The sequence below is a fragment of the Drosophila rhopaloa genome, unplaced genomic scaffold (genome assembly GCF_018152115.1).
Source record: "Drosophila rhopaloa isolate 14029-0021.01 unplaced genomic scaffold, ASM1815211v1 contig_2, whole genome shotgun sequence".
NCBI lineage: Eukaryota > Metazoa > Arthropoda > Insecta > Diptera > Drosophilidae > Drosophila > Drosophila rhopaloa.
In genome coordinates, this window is record NW_025335083.1 from 10,238,730 (window position 1) to 10,254,539 (window position 15,810).

At 38.8% G+C, this 15,810-nt stretch overlaps 5 protein-coding genes across 8 annotated transcripts in view; all 5 read left to right on the forward strand.

The window, feature by feature from the left end:
* The first annotated feature begins 276 nt into the window (after positions 1-276).
* Positions 277-4,940, forward strand: LOC108041137 (probable multidrug resistance-associated protein lethal(2)03659). Its single transcript, XM_017118954.1, has 7 exons — positions 277-498; positions 722-970; positions 1,102-1,255; positions 1,313-3,057; positions 3,117-4,326; positions 4,385-4,801; positions 4,859-4,940. Exons 1-7 carry the CDS (start codon positions 431-433, stop codon positions 4,892-4,894), a joined length of 3,879 nt encoding a protein of 1,292 aa, XP_016974443.1. The 5' UTR covers positions 277-430; the 3' UTR covers positions 4,895-4,940.
* Positions 4,941-5,503: 563 nt separating this feature from the next.
* LOC108041140 (endonuclease III-like protein 1) lies at positions 5,504-7,078 on the forward strand. The gene is made up of 4 exons (XM_017118956.2): positions 5,504-5,654; positions 5,717-6,238; positions 6,295-6,465; positions 6,527-7,078. The coding sequence occupies exons 1-4, from the start codon at positions 5,511-5,513 to the stop codon at positions 6,941-6,943; spliced, it is 1,254 nt and encodes a 417-aa protein (XP_016974445.1). The 5' UTR covers positions 5,504-5,510; the 3' UTR covers positions 6,944-7,078.
* A 188-nt stretch (positions 7,079-7,266) lies between these two features.
* LOC108041141 (replication protein A 32 kDa subunit) lies at positions 7,267-8,493 on the forward strand. The gene is made up of 4 exons (XM_017118957.1): positions 7,267-7,383; positions 7,444-7,505; positions 7,567-8,147; positions 8,348-8,493. The coding sequence occupies exons 1-4, from the start codon at positions 7,371-7,373 to the stop codon at positions 8,424-8,426; spliced, it is 735 nt and encodes a 244-aa protein (XP_016974446.1). The 5' UTR covers positions 7,267-7,370; the 3' UTR covers positions 8,427-8,493.
* A 556-nt stretch (positions 8,494-9,049) lies between these two features.
* LOC108041139 (microsomal triglyceride transfer protein large subunit) lies at positions 9,050-13,140 on the forward strand. Its single transcript, XM_017118955.2, has 6 exons — positions 9,050-9,293; positions 10,141-10,940; positions 10,998-11,928; positions 11,991-12,531; positions 12,599-12,766; positions 12,826-13,140. The coding sequence occupies exons 1-6, from the start codon at positions 9,236-9,238 to the stop codon at positions 12,974-12,976; spliced, it is 2,649 nt and encodes an 882-aa protein (XP_016974444.1). The 5' UTR covers positions 9,050-9,235; the 3' UTR covers positions 12,977-13,140.
* Positions 13,141-13,518: 378 nt separating this feature from the next.
* The window catches only part of LOC108041134 (GTPase-activating protein skywalker), a 42,222-nt gene continuing 39,930 nt past the window's right edge, over positions 13,519-15,810 (forward strand). For all 4 annotated transcript variants that reach the window (XM_044460391.1, XM_044460392.1, XM_044460393.1 and 1 more), the window contains exons 1-2: positions 13,519-13,647; positions 15,581-15,807. The gene's annotated coding sequence lies outside the window, so the exon portion shown is untranslated. The remainder of the gene's footprint in view (positions 13,648-15,580; positions 15,808-15,810) is intronic.

A 15,810-nucleotide genomic window follows, 5' to 3' on the forward strand; every position in this document is an offset into this window, starting at 1 on the left:
GAAATGTAGAGTATTTTCAAATTACTCCTTTAATTTATTTTATTTAAGGGCTAAAAACCTTTTCAATTTAAATGACCTTAACAAGTTTTACTACAAGTAAAAGTTAAGCCATAAAACCAAATATAACAGATTTTCTCTTCCTTATTTACATTAACTAGCCAGATTATCTCTGAGATAAGCTACGTCATCCAGGTGAGAAAAACTTTGTGAATTTTATCACTCGGTGGGAGGCTTTTAAGTAGGGACCAGAACAAGTTGAAAAGCAAAACGACACGGACGCGATTATCTAAAATTTTTTGAGTGTCCAGTGGAAAATTTTAGATTCTTAGTCAAGTCAAAATTAAATAACACAAATACACCAAATCTTTAAACAGAGTGAATTCAACTCAAAATACAATTTCTAATTTGAATGATATACAAAAAATAAAACATGCAGGCTAATAAACTGCCAACAAATCCACGCGAATCTGCGGGTATTTTTTCGGCGCTAATGTTTTGGTATGTTTTTATTAAAAAACAAAAACAATAAATAAATTTAAAAAAAGTTCATGTAACATCATTCACCAAAATTAAGACAAATTTAGATAAGGGAAGCTGAAATAACACGTCAATTACTTCTTGTTATCATGTTTGTATAAACTTTAATTGCAGTGGGGTGAGGAAACTCGGAGCTATGCCAACATCTATCATTATATTTATTAATATACATTATTTTCCACAGCTTCGCGTTGCCCATACTTTTTAAGGGCAGAAAAAAGACCTTGGAACCTGGTGATCTTTACAAGGCTTTGAGGGGCCATAAAGCGGATACACTTGGCGATAAATTCTTTGAGACTTGGTTAGCAGAAGTCAAATCTTGCCAGGATAAACCAAAAAAGGAACCAAGCATTATCAAGGTTATAATTAAAGTATTTGGATGGCAACTGTTTTTATCAGGCTTAATTATTGGAGTTCTGGAAATCGGAACAAAGTGAGTAGAGGTTTTATATTTTGTTTAAAATCTATTTTAAAATGCAATATAAATTGAAAAACCTAGTAGTTTATTAAATTTACATTTATTATTTAAAATGTATGACTTATTATTTAAATTCCATCTTACAGAGCTACAGTACCACTTATTCTGGGTGCTCTCATATCCGAATTCACAAAAAATGGAAATGGAGATGGGCAGCAGGCGCAAATCTATGGATTAAGCCTGATTTTGATTACGTTCTTAGGAGTTTATCTATTTCATCCCTTCATGATGGGTATGATGGTGAGTTTATAAAATTAGTGATTAATATTTAAATAATAAAATAATAATAATCCACAGCATCTGGCCATGAAAATGAGGGTGGCAGTGAGCACTGCCATATATCGAAAGGCCCTCCGATTGAGTCGCACAGCATTGGGAGATACGACCACGGGTCAGGTGGTTAATCTACTATCCAACGATCTGGGTCGCTTTGATCGTGCCTTGATTCACTTCCACTTTTTGTGGCTGGGACCACTGGAATTGCTTATATCGTCGTATTTTCTGTACCAACTGATTGGCATTGCTTCCTTTTATGGAATAGCGATACTACTTCTATATCTACCCATTCAAACCTATATGAGCCGACTTACTTCGAAGTTGAGACTTGAAACCGCATTAAGAACCGATGAGAGGGTGCGTATGATGAATGAGATTATATCTGGCATACAGGTGATTAAAATGTACACCTGGGAGAAGCCATTTGGAAGGCTAATCGAGAAACTGCGACGCAGTGAAATGAGCTCCATCCGCAAAGTGAACTACATCCGAGGTACTCTTCTATCCTTTGAGATTACTCTGAGCAGGATTGCGATATTCGTGAGCCTGCTGGGATTCGTCCTGATGGGCGGAGAATTGACTGCAGAAAGGGCTTTCTCAGTCACCGCTTTCTACAATATCCTGCGACGCACAGTGAGTAAATTCTTCCCAAGTGGAATGTCGCAATTCGCGGAACTGCTGGTTACTCTGAGGAGAATCAAAAGTTTTTTGATGAGAGATGAAACTGGAGCTCAGCAACTGGGATATGGAGAAAAAATGACCCTTTTTAAAGAGGAACCCCTGGTGGAATTGCAATCCTTTCAAGCACGTTGGAATCAGACTCACGTTGAGCCTGTTTTGGATAACATAAATATCTGTCTAAAGCCACCGCAATTGGTGGCTGTTATTGGACCCGTGGGCTCCGGTAAATCCAGTCTTATACAAGCTATATTAGGAGAACTTCCTGGCGAATCTGGAAAGCTAAAGGTCCAGGGAAAAGTATCGTATGCCTCCCAAGAACCCTGGCTTTTCAATGCCTCCGTTAGAGATAATATCCTCTTTGGCTTACCCATGGATAAGCACCGATATCGTACTGTCGTTAAAAAGTGTGCTTTGGAGAGAGATTTCGAACTGTTCCAGGGAGATCGCACTTTTGTGGGTGAAAGAGGAGCCTCCTTGTCTGGAGGTCAAAGAGCCAGGATCAGTTTAGCCAGAGCTGTTTATCGCCAAGCGGATACCTATCTCCTCGATGATCCTTTGAGTGCTGTGGATACCCACGTGGGGCGCCATTTATTCGAGGAATGCATGCGTGGCTTCCTCAGGAATAAATTAGTGATCCTGGTGACCCACCAACTGCAATTTCTGGAGCATGCCGATCTAATTGTTATCATGGATAAGGGAAAGATAACAGCTATTGGCACCTATGAGGAGATGCTCAAAAGTGGCCAGGATTTCGCCAAACTTTTGGCCAAGGAGACCCAGGAAGATTCTAATCACGGTCAGGATAATGCGCCTGGTGATGCCAAAACGGATAAATCGAATTACTCCCGTCAAAGCAGTCGATTAAGTAGGTCTAGTGTAACATCCGTGGATTCCGGTACGGAATCTGTAATGGAAGAAGATAGGCAACCTGTTCAGGAAGCGCGATCTGCAGGAAAAATTGGATTAGACATGTATCGGAAATATTTCTCCGCCGGTTCTGGATGGTTTTTGGTCGCCCTGGTTGCATTTTTCTGCCTGGGCACTCAAGTTCTAGCTTCCGGAGGGGACTATTTCCTGTCCTACTGGTAAGTAGTTCTATTTTTGGTTTTAATAATTCATAAGACTTAAAAACTTTCATTAATAGGGTAAGAAACAACGACGCCTCTTCATATCTGGATATATACATCTTTAGTGGAATCAATATAGCACTAGTGATCTTCGCACTGCTTCGAACCTTACTCTTCTTTAGTATGGCAATGCACTCATCCACCCAGTTACATAACACCATGTTCCAAGGGGTTTCCCGCACTGCTTTGTATTTCTTCCATGCGAACCCCTCTGGAAGGATCCTTAATCGATTCGCCATGGATCTGGGACAAGTGGATGAAATCCTGCCCGCCGTAATGCTGGATTGCATACAGATATTCCTGACAATCAGTGGAGTTATAGGCGTTCTGTGCATCACAAATCCCTGGTATTTGATTAATACAATGATCATGTTGCTGGCTTTCCATTATCTTCGAAAATTCTATCTGAGTACTTCGAGGGACGTGAAAAGATTGGAGGCCGTGGCCAGATCCCCAATGTATTCGCATTTTAGTGCCACTTTAAATGGACTACCCACGATTAGGGCTTTGGGTGCTCAGGAATTAGTGACCAAGGAGTACGATAACTATCAGGATCTCCACAGTTCGGGATACTATACATTCCTCTCGACAAACCGTGCTTTTGGTTACTATCTGGATATGTTTTGCGTGGCCTACGTTATATCGGTAGCCCTAATGAGCTACTTTAGTCCCCCGCTGGACAATCCCGGTCAGATCGGCTTGGCCATCACACAAGCTATCTCCATGACTGGCACTGTACAGTGGGGCATGCGACAATCGGCGGAGTTGGAGAATTCCATGACTTCTGTGGAAAGGGTGCTGGAATACAAGAACCTGGAATCAGAAGGTGAATTCGAATCCCCAGCAGATAAGAAACCACCCAAAAGTTGGCCGCAAGATGGTCGGATTAAAGCGGAAGATCTTAGTCTGCGCTACAATCCCGATCCCAAAACGGATAATGTTCTAAATTCACTGAACTTCGTTATCCAGCCACGTGAAAAAATTGGCATTGTAGGAAGAACGGGTGCGGGTAAATCCTCGCTTATAAATGCCCTATTTAGACTGTCCTACAACGATGGATCGATGGTGATAGATAGCAGGGATATAGCCGGAATGGGCCTGCACGATCTGCGCAGTAAGATCTCCATAATTCCCCAGGAACCTGTACTATTTTCTGGCACCATGCGCTATAATCTGGATCCCTTCGAACAATATCCAGATGATAAGTTGTGGGAGGCCCTGGAAGAGGTGAGATATTGTTGAATTAATGTATTATAACCATAAGTTAATCATCTTCTCCCATTAGGTTCATCTCAAAGAAGAGGTGTCGGAGTTGCCAAAGGGTCTGGAAAGTATGATCGCTGAAGGAGGTGCCAACTACAGTGTGGGTCAACGGCAGTTGGTCTGTTTGGCCAGGGCGATTCTCAGGGAGAATCGCATCCTGGTGATGGACGAGGCCACGGCAAATGTGGATCCTCAAACGGACGCCCTTATACAGTCCACCATCCGTAAAAAGTTCAGGGACTGCACCGTGCTGACCATAGCCCATAGGTTAAATACGATAATAGATTCGGATAAGGTCATGGTTTTGGATGCCGGCAATCTTGTAGAATTCGGTTCACCCTATGAACTTCTGACGCAATCGTTGAGGAAAATCTTTTACGGAATGGTTTTGGAGACGGGTCGTTCCAGTTTTGAGCACCTTCTGAAGATGGCATATCAAGTGAGTACAACTACTACACAATTATGTATTTTTTCGCTAATGTAACATTTTTTACAGGCCCAACAGAGTAAATTGAACATGAAAGCGGAATAAAAATAAACATGATTGTCAAGGAATCAATAAATCTTAAATGTTTTGGACAAAAAAAATATTTTTTAATTTTAAAAATAAATACAATGATGATACAAACATAAAATAATGAATACGTGCACTGCCATAATAGTGTTTGTTTTGGTTCGTGCTATGTCATAAGTTGGACTTAAACACTCTTGTTTTATATTAACACGCGAACTAATAAGTATCTATGTACGTTAACACAGCCAGCATGAAGATTTATTGAAAATAAAGTCATGTAAATATATAGATACTTAATTCAACCATATGAAAGGGACACCAATGGCTTGCATCAACACCTGTAAATTTTTTTAAATCGGTTTTTAACAGAAATGTAATCAAAAGATACAATGCATTTAAAAAATAATTTTTGGGAGACTGTGTTTTAAATACAAAATAAAATTACCAACATTAAAAATATTGTTTAGATTACTACTTAGTTATTTTAAGAACAGTATAATGTTTAAATAACTAAATATAAAATTGTATGTTACTGTATTGATTATTCCAAATTTTTAAATTTACCCGCCAAAGTATGTAAGTAAGACCGTTTTTTGCCTATCGAAATCGATAGGTTCAAAAAGTAAACAAACATATGAAAACAAGAAGCGCACAATTTATATTAAATATGGCAAAAAATGTGAAGAAACTAACGTTGGCCAACAAATTAGCAAAAAGAGGAGATGTCATTAAACCTACAGAGATAATTAGCAGACAAAATCGGGCGGATAATGTTCGGGTAAGTGGTAAATCAAGATAGGATTACAGCAAAAGTTAAGACGCAGTTTCTGAATGTTTCAGGATATTGAGGACCTTGTGGGTGTATCACCCGCTGAACCAGGATCTAGTAACTCAATATTCTTCTCCCCCATTCAAACTCGGAAACAGCGTCACTTAAATGGTGAACTCCTGAAAAAAACGAACATTAAAATGGAACCCCTGTCCCCAACTCGAGTTCCAACCAAAAAAACTAGAAAGGAAGATCAGTTGGTAACCAAAATTCAAGTGGGATCGGCAACGGTGGTTAAATGTAAACTGGTTCACGATCCTGTTGATTCTCCTATAAGAATTGATAAGATCAAAAAAGAATTGGAGCCACAAATAAAGCAGGAACCTTTTATACATGAGAGTCTAGCTGGTCTTAACAATATTAAAAAAGAACTGGATCAACAAGTAGAAGCATCTTTGTACCCAGAAGTAGAATCACCGCATCATTTATGGTATAATCACCTGGAAAACATACGCATCATGAGAAACTCAAAGTCTGCTCCCGTGGACACAATGGGATGTCATCGATGTGCAGATTCCAAAGCAGATGCAAAGGTGAAGAGTTCAATTAGTACATGTTGTTCAAAAACTTATAGATCCCTTTTTTACAGACCCAACGCTTCCAGAACTTAGTAGCCCTTATGCTGTCCAGCCAAACTAAGGATCAAACCACCTATGAGGCCATGAATCGTCTTAAAGAGCAAACTCTTACTCCACTGAAATTAAAGGAAATGCCAATAACGGATTTGGAGAACTTACTTCATCCTGTGTCCTTTTATAAGGTTAGAATAAATTTAACTTAAGACCATCAAATACTTTTATTCTACCTCCAATTCATTGCAGAACAAAGCCAAATACCTCAAGCAAACTGTGGATATACTTATGGAAAAATATGATTCGGATATTCCGGATAATCCCAAGGAACTTATAGCTCTTCCCGGAGTTGGTCCCAAGATGGCTCACATATGTATGGCAGTGGCGTGGAATAAAGTCACAGGAATTGGAGTGGATGTCCATGTACATCGCCTTTCGAATAGATTGGGTTGGATTCCGAAACCCACAAAGGAACCCGAACAAACCCGAATCGCATTGGAGAAGTGGTTGCCATATAGTCTCTGGTCAGAGGTTAATCACCTATTTGTGGGATTCGGACAAACCATTTGTACCCCAGTGAAACCAAAATGTGGAGAATGCTTAAACAAGGATATTTGTCCTTCAGCTTATGCCGAATCAAAACCAAAAAGAAAGAGTGACCGGTAGAAAGGAATATTACTCGAATTAACTCCTAAAAAATCAAAACTTTATAAAATTTCAAGTATTATCCGAACAAAGAAAGATACTGTCACAAAAAGGCTAGAAGTCCAAAGAATCACTGCATTCAGAAAAGCCTAATTATTTTTCCTTAGTTAATAAGATTTAAGAGAATAAAAATTCTGTTTTCCAAAACAAAAATTTGTTTAATTTTGTTAGTAGTTTAATAATTAAAAATAATTAAGCTAAATTTGTAAATATTTTTTATATTTGAACGGATTTTTGTTTATTAGTAATAATCAAACTGTTGGTATTTTTCCTCTTTCGATTTACAGCCACATTAACTAAAAAATATTGGCGCGTTTTGTTGTTTATAGACAGCTTCTTGTGAAATTGTTTTTAAGTACATAATTCCAAGCCCAAGAAAACTATCAAAATGAATGATTCATGTAAGTAAAATTTCTATTTTAACCAAAATAAAAGAAACAATGACTCAAACTCATTTTTAGTTGGAGATTTCAATGCCACACAAACTGCGACCGCTGGAGCCGCCAGCAATCAAAAGGGAGAGGTGGGTGAAGAACATAACTGTAATGCGCAAATTATATATAATTTTGTGTATTTGAAAACAGGGAATTGTGCCATTGGTCATTAAGCAGATTGTGGATGCGCCAGAGGGAAACATCGAGTTGTTTGGCATGCAATATGCAATGGCCTGTGTGGTGGCCATAGTGCGAAATATCGAGACTTCCTCGACCAAGATTACTTACACCCTGGAGGATCACAGTGGCCGGATGGATGCCCATTATTGGCTGGAGGAGGGCGATGCTCTGAAGGCCCCCGAAGTCATGCTCAATAACTATGTGAAAGTGTATGGAACCACGCGATCGCAGGGAGGTCAGAAAACCCTGATGGTGTTCAAACTGCTGCCCGTTTTGGATCCCAACGAGGTGTGCACACATCTCCTAGAAGCTCTCAATGCCCGCTATAGGGCAGAGGATTACCAGAACAAGGGAGGATCTTCGGGAGTGGCTCCTTCTGGCACCGGCTCCATATCCGATTTCACCGCCTCTCAGAGCTCGGCCATCGTCAGTGGGCTGGATCCCAAGCAGCAGGCAGTCTTCCAGGCCATCAAGAGCAATGTTTCCGAGGAGGGCATCTCTCGCAAGGAACTAAAGGCCAAGTTCTCCCACATCAGCGACTCGGAGTTGACGTAAGCCTATTTGCAGACATTTTTCTAATTTTTTTTTTCATGTCCAAATCAGTAGTTCATTTATTTGTATAGAGTTTAAAACTTATAGGAATTTAATATGCCCAACCTTTTTGTGCGAATTTTCTACAACCATTTATTTAGAATTTAAGCTCCAATTTGTCATTCTTCTGAGTAACCCTATATCTTTTGGTTTCTTTTAGCAATATTGTGGACTTCATGATTTCCGAGGGTCATATATACTCCAGCATTGATGCCGATCACTTTATTTGCACTATGTAAATCGAATCTGAATTATAAACATGTAATTATGCGTATTAAATATATTAAGGCTATATAAAGCAGAAAATATATTTTCCCTAATGGGAGATCGAAATTAAGGAGCACAGCGAGTTGACCGCATCAAATGTAAGCCAGAGTTAATCATAATATTTAAATTTTTCTGCAAACTTGAATATAATACTTGGGTTTTTGTGAGCATAGTCTGCATAGTCGCGTTTTTAATTCGCCTGCTCAATCCTATTTCAAGAACTGCAATATTTATAGTAAGCTTAAAGAAAGTTGTAAATATTTATTTGCGCTATTAAGTGGTTTAAAAGGGCAAATCAAAGACAGACATACGACCTTTAATATTTCCAAAAGGTTTCTAAAATTTGTGAACTATTCGCAAATATAGGATTAAACAAAAGAATTACAAACAAACCAAATATAATTTTCAACTGAAATAACATCCAAAGGTAAGCTTTATATTTAACCTTACCGTACATTAACACTGAACAAAATGTAAAGTGGCGCCCTCTAGCTTGTTCTATCAGATGTTTATTTTCTCCACAGTTCTCAGCTGCTTATTTTCACCCTGCTCGTCAATGCTCAGCTGTTTAAACTCACCACAAACCAGAGATAATGACCGGCATACCAAATCTTATATATGTAGTTTCTCTCGATTCTCGGCTCGCCTCAGTCAATTCAATTTACATCCCGGATTAAAATCCATCGCCACCCGGCTTAACAACAGTGTTATCAATGAATTAATTTAAGTACCTCAGCCAACTTAAGATTAAGTCCAAAATCGAACAAACGCAACTAAAAACATGGAGAACAAACATAAAAACTGGGTGCTATGCCTGGCTCTCATTTTCGGATGTTTTGGTAAGCAATAATTTAATGTTTAATGGGGGGAAGTAGGTTTTGGCGGACGCAAAGAACGTAGAAAGTTAAAAAACAGTTAGCTAAAGTTGAATGAACTATTTGTTATTGCGTTCCCCACACAATCGCGTGATAAACAACAACATTGACATTGCCGCTCCCCCACTCACGCACACAAACAAAAAACTGAAGAGAACTTTTAACTGACACACTTTCCAATTGGGGCAGCTTATTTTGGACAGTGGAATATAAGATAATAGAGGTGTTTCAGTTTTGAAGGTCAACAAAATTATCACCTACAGTTGTATATGAAGTAATTTGTACAATAAAATTAATTTTGTAAAACAGAAATCCGAAATTAGGTTTCAAATTTAAACACGTTTTTAGAAGAGAAGAAATATTTTAATTTTTAGATCCGAAAAAATATTTTAAATTTCAAGTGATTCAATTTATTTTCCACCTATAATTTTATTAAATATGTCCACTTTGGGTTTATGATTAAAGATACAAAGTTAAGTAATATCTTGTTTAGCTACATTGAATGTTAATAAGAATATATACAAAAATGTGTTGTATTTTAAAACAACAAAATAACCAAAAACCACTATCAAAAACGACCTTTGCTATCTATCACCCCATCCTTCCTTCAGACTATCTCTTTCTCGTGCACATTTTATTCCACTATAGGAGATAACGCCACCCACTGTGCAGGGCCACTTGTTGATAACCTCGACCCAGGCTAAGTAACTGAAAAAATATCAGCGTGTGGCTCTGCTTCAGAGTGAAAGTTATAACAATTCGATTGACTAATGACGTGTTCCATTCTTTCTTCTCGCCCACATTTCTTTAGACCGTGGAAGAGCGGCTTTAATCTCTCAAAGCAGCCAGAAATTATTCAAGCTGCAGAATACAGTGATTCTTGAGGAACTGGGAAGAGATTCAAGTGCCAAAGAGACGAGCTATAAATTTGAAACTAATCTAAAGATCAATTCGGTTTGGAGTCAGGATGAAGATCAGTTACTGGAGGTGTTCATCAGCGGGAGCCAAGTTGCTGCCTCTGGAAAAGCCCGATCCATAACCCAGATACCCGATAGGCCTTTTTACATCAGTCTGGTTAAGGGACAGCCTGAAAAGGTCATAGCCCATACTTCAAAAGATCAATCCCTACTAAATTTGGAACGAGGAATCGCTTCCCTCCTGCAGTTGAGATTGGATGCCTCCCAGGAGGAGGAACTGGATGTTACTGGTCTTTGTCGAGTATCCTATAATGTCAAATCCTCAACGAAGGTGGAGAAAATCAAAAGAGACTGCTCTCTGTGGGATCTCAGGGTTTACTCTCACCCAGAAGAAGCTCTAAGTGTTACTCAGGAAGCCCAGGAGAAGGTATCCTATGAACTCTCTTCCGATGGATCTCTTTTGAAGGCAGAGTCCGTCGAAAGCCACCGCCTGAGCCTACTAGCAAAACCGGATGTGGGAAGCTCTGTCAAGAGTACTTTAATCCTGCAACACATTTCTCTAGGATCGGAGGAAGTCAAGCAGCTAGAAGTGGACAGTTTAGAGGATGCCATCCAGAGCCTTCTGGAATGGTATCGCGTATTCGAGCTGGAATCCGATGTAGATGGGATGATCAGCGAGATCAAAGAGCAAACTGTAAGTTAGAGATTAAAGGGTTATGAATTTTTAAATTTTGACTCTTTTTTTTTTTAGATTGAGGAACAATTGAAAGCGTCTTTGGATGAACTGCAATCCGAGGATGTGGGCAAATCCTCGCTGGCTCTGGCTTACGTAAAACTAATCCCACTGGCTCGCATCTCGAGACAAGAACAATTCGAGGAACTGCTCAAGGACCATTCGAAAATACTCTCCCAATTGGTGGATCTTTTGGGCGCTGTTCAAACCTTCGATGCACATAATGCCACTTTTGGATTCCTCTACAAAGAGGCAGAAACCACAAACGAGCATTTAGAATTGTTGGAGAAGTATCTGCAATCCCTGGCGGTGGCCACTCATCCGGATAGGAAAATAATCGAGCACTTGTACGGATTACTAGAGCTAGAATCTATCAAAAAGCAGTTAAAGCTTAGAGAGAGCATTATCCAAACACTGGCCACCTTGACCCGCCAAAGCCGATTGGGTGTCGATGATCCTTTGCTGCAGCAGGTGCGAACTTATCTCCTGCAAGGTCTTGCCTCCAAGGAGCCCACTTTGTATATCAGGGCACTGCAAAATCTCCAGAATCCCGTCACCATTGTATCGCTGCTGGAACAGGCTCAAAGTGGCGAGGAGCCCAATTTATCTGTGGCCGCTTTGCAGGCCTTGAAGGCATTCCCCCCAGGCAGCTTTACTTCCTCGCATCGCCAGCAGTTTGAGAGTATCTTCTACCAGCGAAAGCGTCGCTTTGATAGCTCTGCTCGCACACTGGCTCTGGATATCATCCTTTCCCTCAGGCCAAGTCAGGAGCAATTGGGATACCTCTTGGATTACCTGGCCTCCACGGATCGCCAGTTTGAGATCAAAACCCATGTGCTGCAGAAGCTGAGAATGCTGGCTGAAAAATGTCCGCGATTCAGGGCTTTATTCGAAACGGAGTTGGGCAAAAGGAGGCAGGTTAATAACTACAACGTACTGGGACAAAAGGGTATGTGTTTTATTTTCTTAAGCCCCCCTATCAAAATTGTTTATTAAACCAATAATTTGCAGGTCTCACCACTGTCCTTACCCGTCAGCTTTCTTTGGCGCCAGCCTTCAATGAATCGCTGTTAAGCACACAGGAGGTCTATCAGGGAATCCTTAAGCGAGGCTCCGTGGAATTCCTGCTCCACGCAGGACGCTCTCAATCCAGCAGCTTTAAATTGGGCATCTACACCGCCGGTTTGGGTTCGCTGGTTGGCAATGGTGACTCCGGTGATGGAAATGAGAAAATCCCAGCGGATGATGAGATGGACGGCGAGGAAACCGTCACCGCAGGCATGGAGATCAGTGTGCAGGGTGCCCAGTTACGACCCCTGATCTTTTTCAGCGGTCAGACAGAGCTAATGGGTCATGTGTGGGGAGGAAGCGCATCGGATTCGACGCCCGCCTACCAGGCAACCACTTTGGCACAGGATAACGAGCACTACGTAATCTTGGCATCAGGAGCCACACTACATTGGCGAGTGCTGGGTGCCAGGAGTGTGGATCTCAATGGCAAGGTGGGATTTAGCCTGTGGAACCGCAATGCTCAAACAGAGATCCAGCAAAAGTGAGTGGGGATGCTTGATCTTAATAGATGGAATGGCTTTTAATCTCATATTTCCCTCTATATTTAGCACTGGCAGCGCTGTCTTGGGTCATGTGGCCATTGGTTTTACTTATGCTAAATTAGAGCAGGATTTCAGTCTGACCCACGAACCGAAATTAAGTCTGAATGCGGATCTGGACTTTTATAGTGGAATAAAACTATGCATGCAACTTCAGCGACCTGAACAGCTGCTCAAGTGGGTTTATCTAGGATTATTACTTTACAACCTATATTAATTTATTTATTTCTTCCCAGACAAACCCAAGTTCGATCGGTTTTCCTGCAATCTGTGGATCGTCCTTATGCCAAACATGTGCGATCTACTCTCTCCCACAAAACTACGGGCTGCACTTTTGCACTAAATCAGAAGAACAACGAAATGTGCAACGTCATATTTAGCGAATAGTAAAGATTTCTTGAGATTATTGGAGATTGCCTACCCAAAAAGAGATAAACACATGAATACTGTAATGTACTATGTTAAAAACTAAGAGATTAAGACTCGATATAGTTGTAAACTCAAAAGAACAAAGACCATTTAATTTTTAAATGCAAAAAATCTTTGAAATCAACTAAATAAAAACATTTTTAATTTTTTAAAAAATTGCACTCTGATTAATTATTTTATATTTTTTTTCAAATTATCGCGCTTCAAAAAATATTTAATTTTAACTTCTCGATTGCACCAATTCTTGATCTGATTCGGTATTTTATATACTTTATGGTATTTTTAAAGACATGATTAGGTAAAGTTATTTTTTTATGTAAAGTATTTTAGGTTTAAGCCTAGTTCAAAGGCTAACTTTCAGAAATTTCAGCAATTCTTTAAAAGGCTATTAAAATTTCAACGATTCAGCAATTCAATGGCATAGGGAGTACCCCTAATATCAAAAATTATGATTGGTATTTATTGAAATTAAAATTGTATTTAATGGTATTTATTATTAAGATAAATATCATTTCATCGGCGCGGTCACACTGTTCTTGAGTCCGCGGCAAAAAAAAAGTGCACTAGCTCCAAAAGTAAATAATAATATTGCGAAATTATTAATTAAAGCAGAAATTAGATTGGAAAAGGTTAATAAAAGCAGAGATCTAAACATATATAACGGATGATGTGTAAAAAATTAGGCCACTTGCTCTTCTTTTTTTCTTGGGAGCATTAGAAGGCTCGTCACACACGCACACAAATGCCAAATCAAAATCCTAATCCAATTGCCCAAAAAAATGCTCCTCTTTGGCAGATTTAAAAGCGATGCATGTTAAAGTGTTTACATTCAATAAATCGATATTTGTGTCGCCAATTTACGCGTTTTACTAAAGTGCTAAGCAAAGTATTAAAATTAACAACATTTTTTCTTGCTTTTCTTATTAAAACGCACACAAACAAAATTGGAGTGAGAGAGACCAAATGGGAGAATAGAAAAGAGAGTGTGAGAGTTGTTGTTTTTGCGCTATGAGACGTGTTCCGTTTATTTTTTTATTATGCATGTGTGTGTGTGGGAATTTCTGTTGCGTGAAGTTGCATTAAAAAAAACCACGTGTGAAATTTTCTGCAATATTTGCTTTTTATTTGGCAAAATGTTAATATTCTTTATAAGAAAATAAACAGCGAATAGCCGCTGTCAAAGTGCGTTCGTTTTGCTACCAAATTTATAGTCGGCACTCGACGATTTTAACATAAATTAACCGGCAATATTTGCATTCGTTTATGTCATTATCGCACCCATACAGTAACGATAAAGAAAGAGAGTGAGATCCAGATCTTGATTTCTTTCTCTCTTTGACAATTAGCCGATAATAATAATCATACAATTATCCATTTAGTGATAAAAATAAATAAATGAGTTGAATTTCATAAATTAGTTGACTTTTTATTAGCCCAACAAACTCAGACATTTAACATTCATTAAAGAAAGTTCCAGAAATTTTAAACAACTCATTGGCGCAACTATTTTACTGAACTGCATTGTAAGAGGGGCCACCTTTTTCCCCACTCACACTTGCGCATTGGTGCTCTCTCTCCCAGTTCCCCATTCTCCTATTTTCCCACTTTGTATAACGGTATTAAGCGCTCTGCTTATCGTCATCAGGAAAATTGATCATGCTTTAAAGAAATTTCCAAGCTTTTCAATTTCGTAGCTTTTTTAAAGATATATATTTGGAATATAAGTTTAAAACATATATCATGTTTATGTTATTTTGTTTGTTTTTATGGCTCGAGTTGCCACTCTCTCAAACTTCCCCACATCTCTCTGGTTCGACGTCAAACCTAAGACGTCTCACAGTGGGCAAATTCTGTTCATTAAATGTAATGTAATTTTTCACAATTAATTTCATACATTTAAAATGGATCGGTCAGAGGTCTATTTTCTATTTTAAGAAAGCTTATTAATATTTACTTAACGTATTAATATATTTATATTTTAATATGTATTACAAATAAAAAACACAGAATAAGTCTTGCATTGATTTAAAAAACAATGATTCAAAAAGTTTCCTAAAATTTTTAAATTCAATTCTAATTACAAATTTCTATTGGTTTAAACTAAAAATCAAATATATACAACAAATTTATATATTTAGTCCACTGTTCGTCAAACCTTTGAGAGCCAGAAATGTGAGAGAGGTTCGAAGACCAAGTGAACAAAAATCTATTTAAGCAACTCGCCAAACGCGCTCTTTGTTATTGCACGATAATTTTTCGACCGCGCTGTTTGTGTTTTCGGTTCCCGTTGAAATAAATAAAATAATTATTATAAACATAAAATATGGATATAGGGCGGAAGAAATTAAACCGCTTTAAGTACAAGTTATAGACGATTAAGGGATATTTAAATATATTTCGGATAGTACGATTCGCTAGTAACTACCTTACTCCCTCTCGCTCTCTTGCTCGTTTTCTCTGTGTGTGCGTGTGTGTAAAGGCCAAAGAGCGCCTCCCCTGCGCCACTCCCCTCGGGCAACAGAATAAATTGGGTAAAAAAGAATATATATCCTGCTCTTTTAGAATTTACCTGTGAAAGTGAAAACGTGACAACACGATAAAACGAACGAGGCAAGCAAAACAAAAAACGAGTGCACAAAAAAACAACGAAAGGAGGAGGAGAAGGGGAATAAGAACAAGTGCAGCAAATCAGAAAAAAAGAGAGAACGGAAGAAGAACACAGATAAAAGTGAAAATAATCAACGAAGGACGGCAGGAAAAACAAGAACCACATTAGCAGAAATCGACAGGTA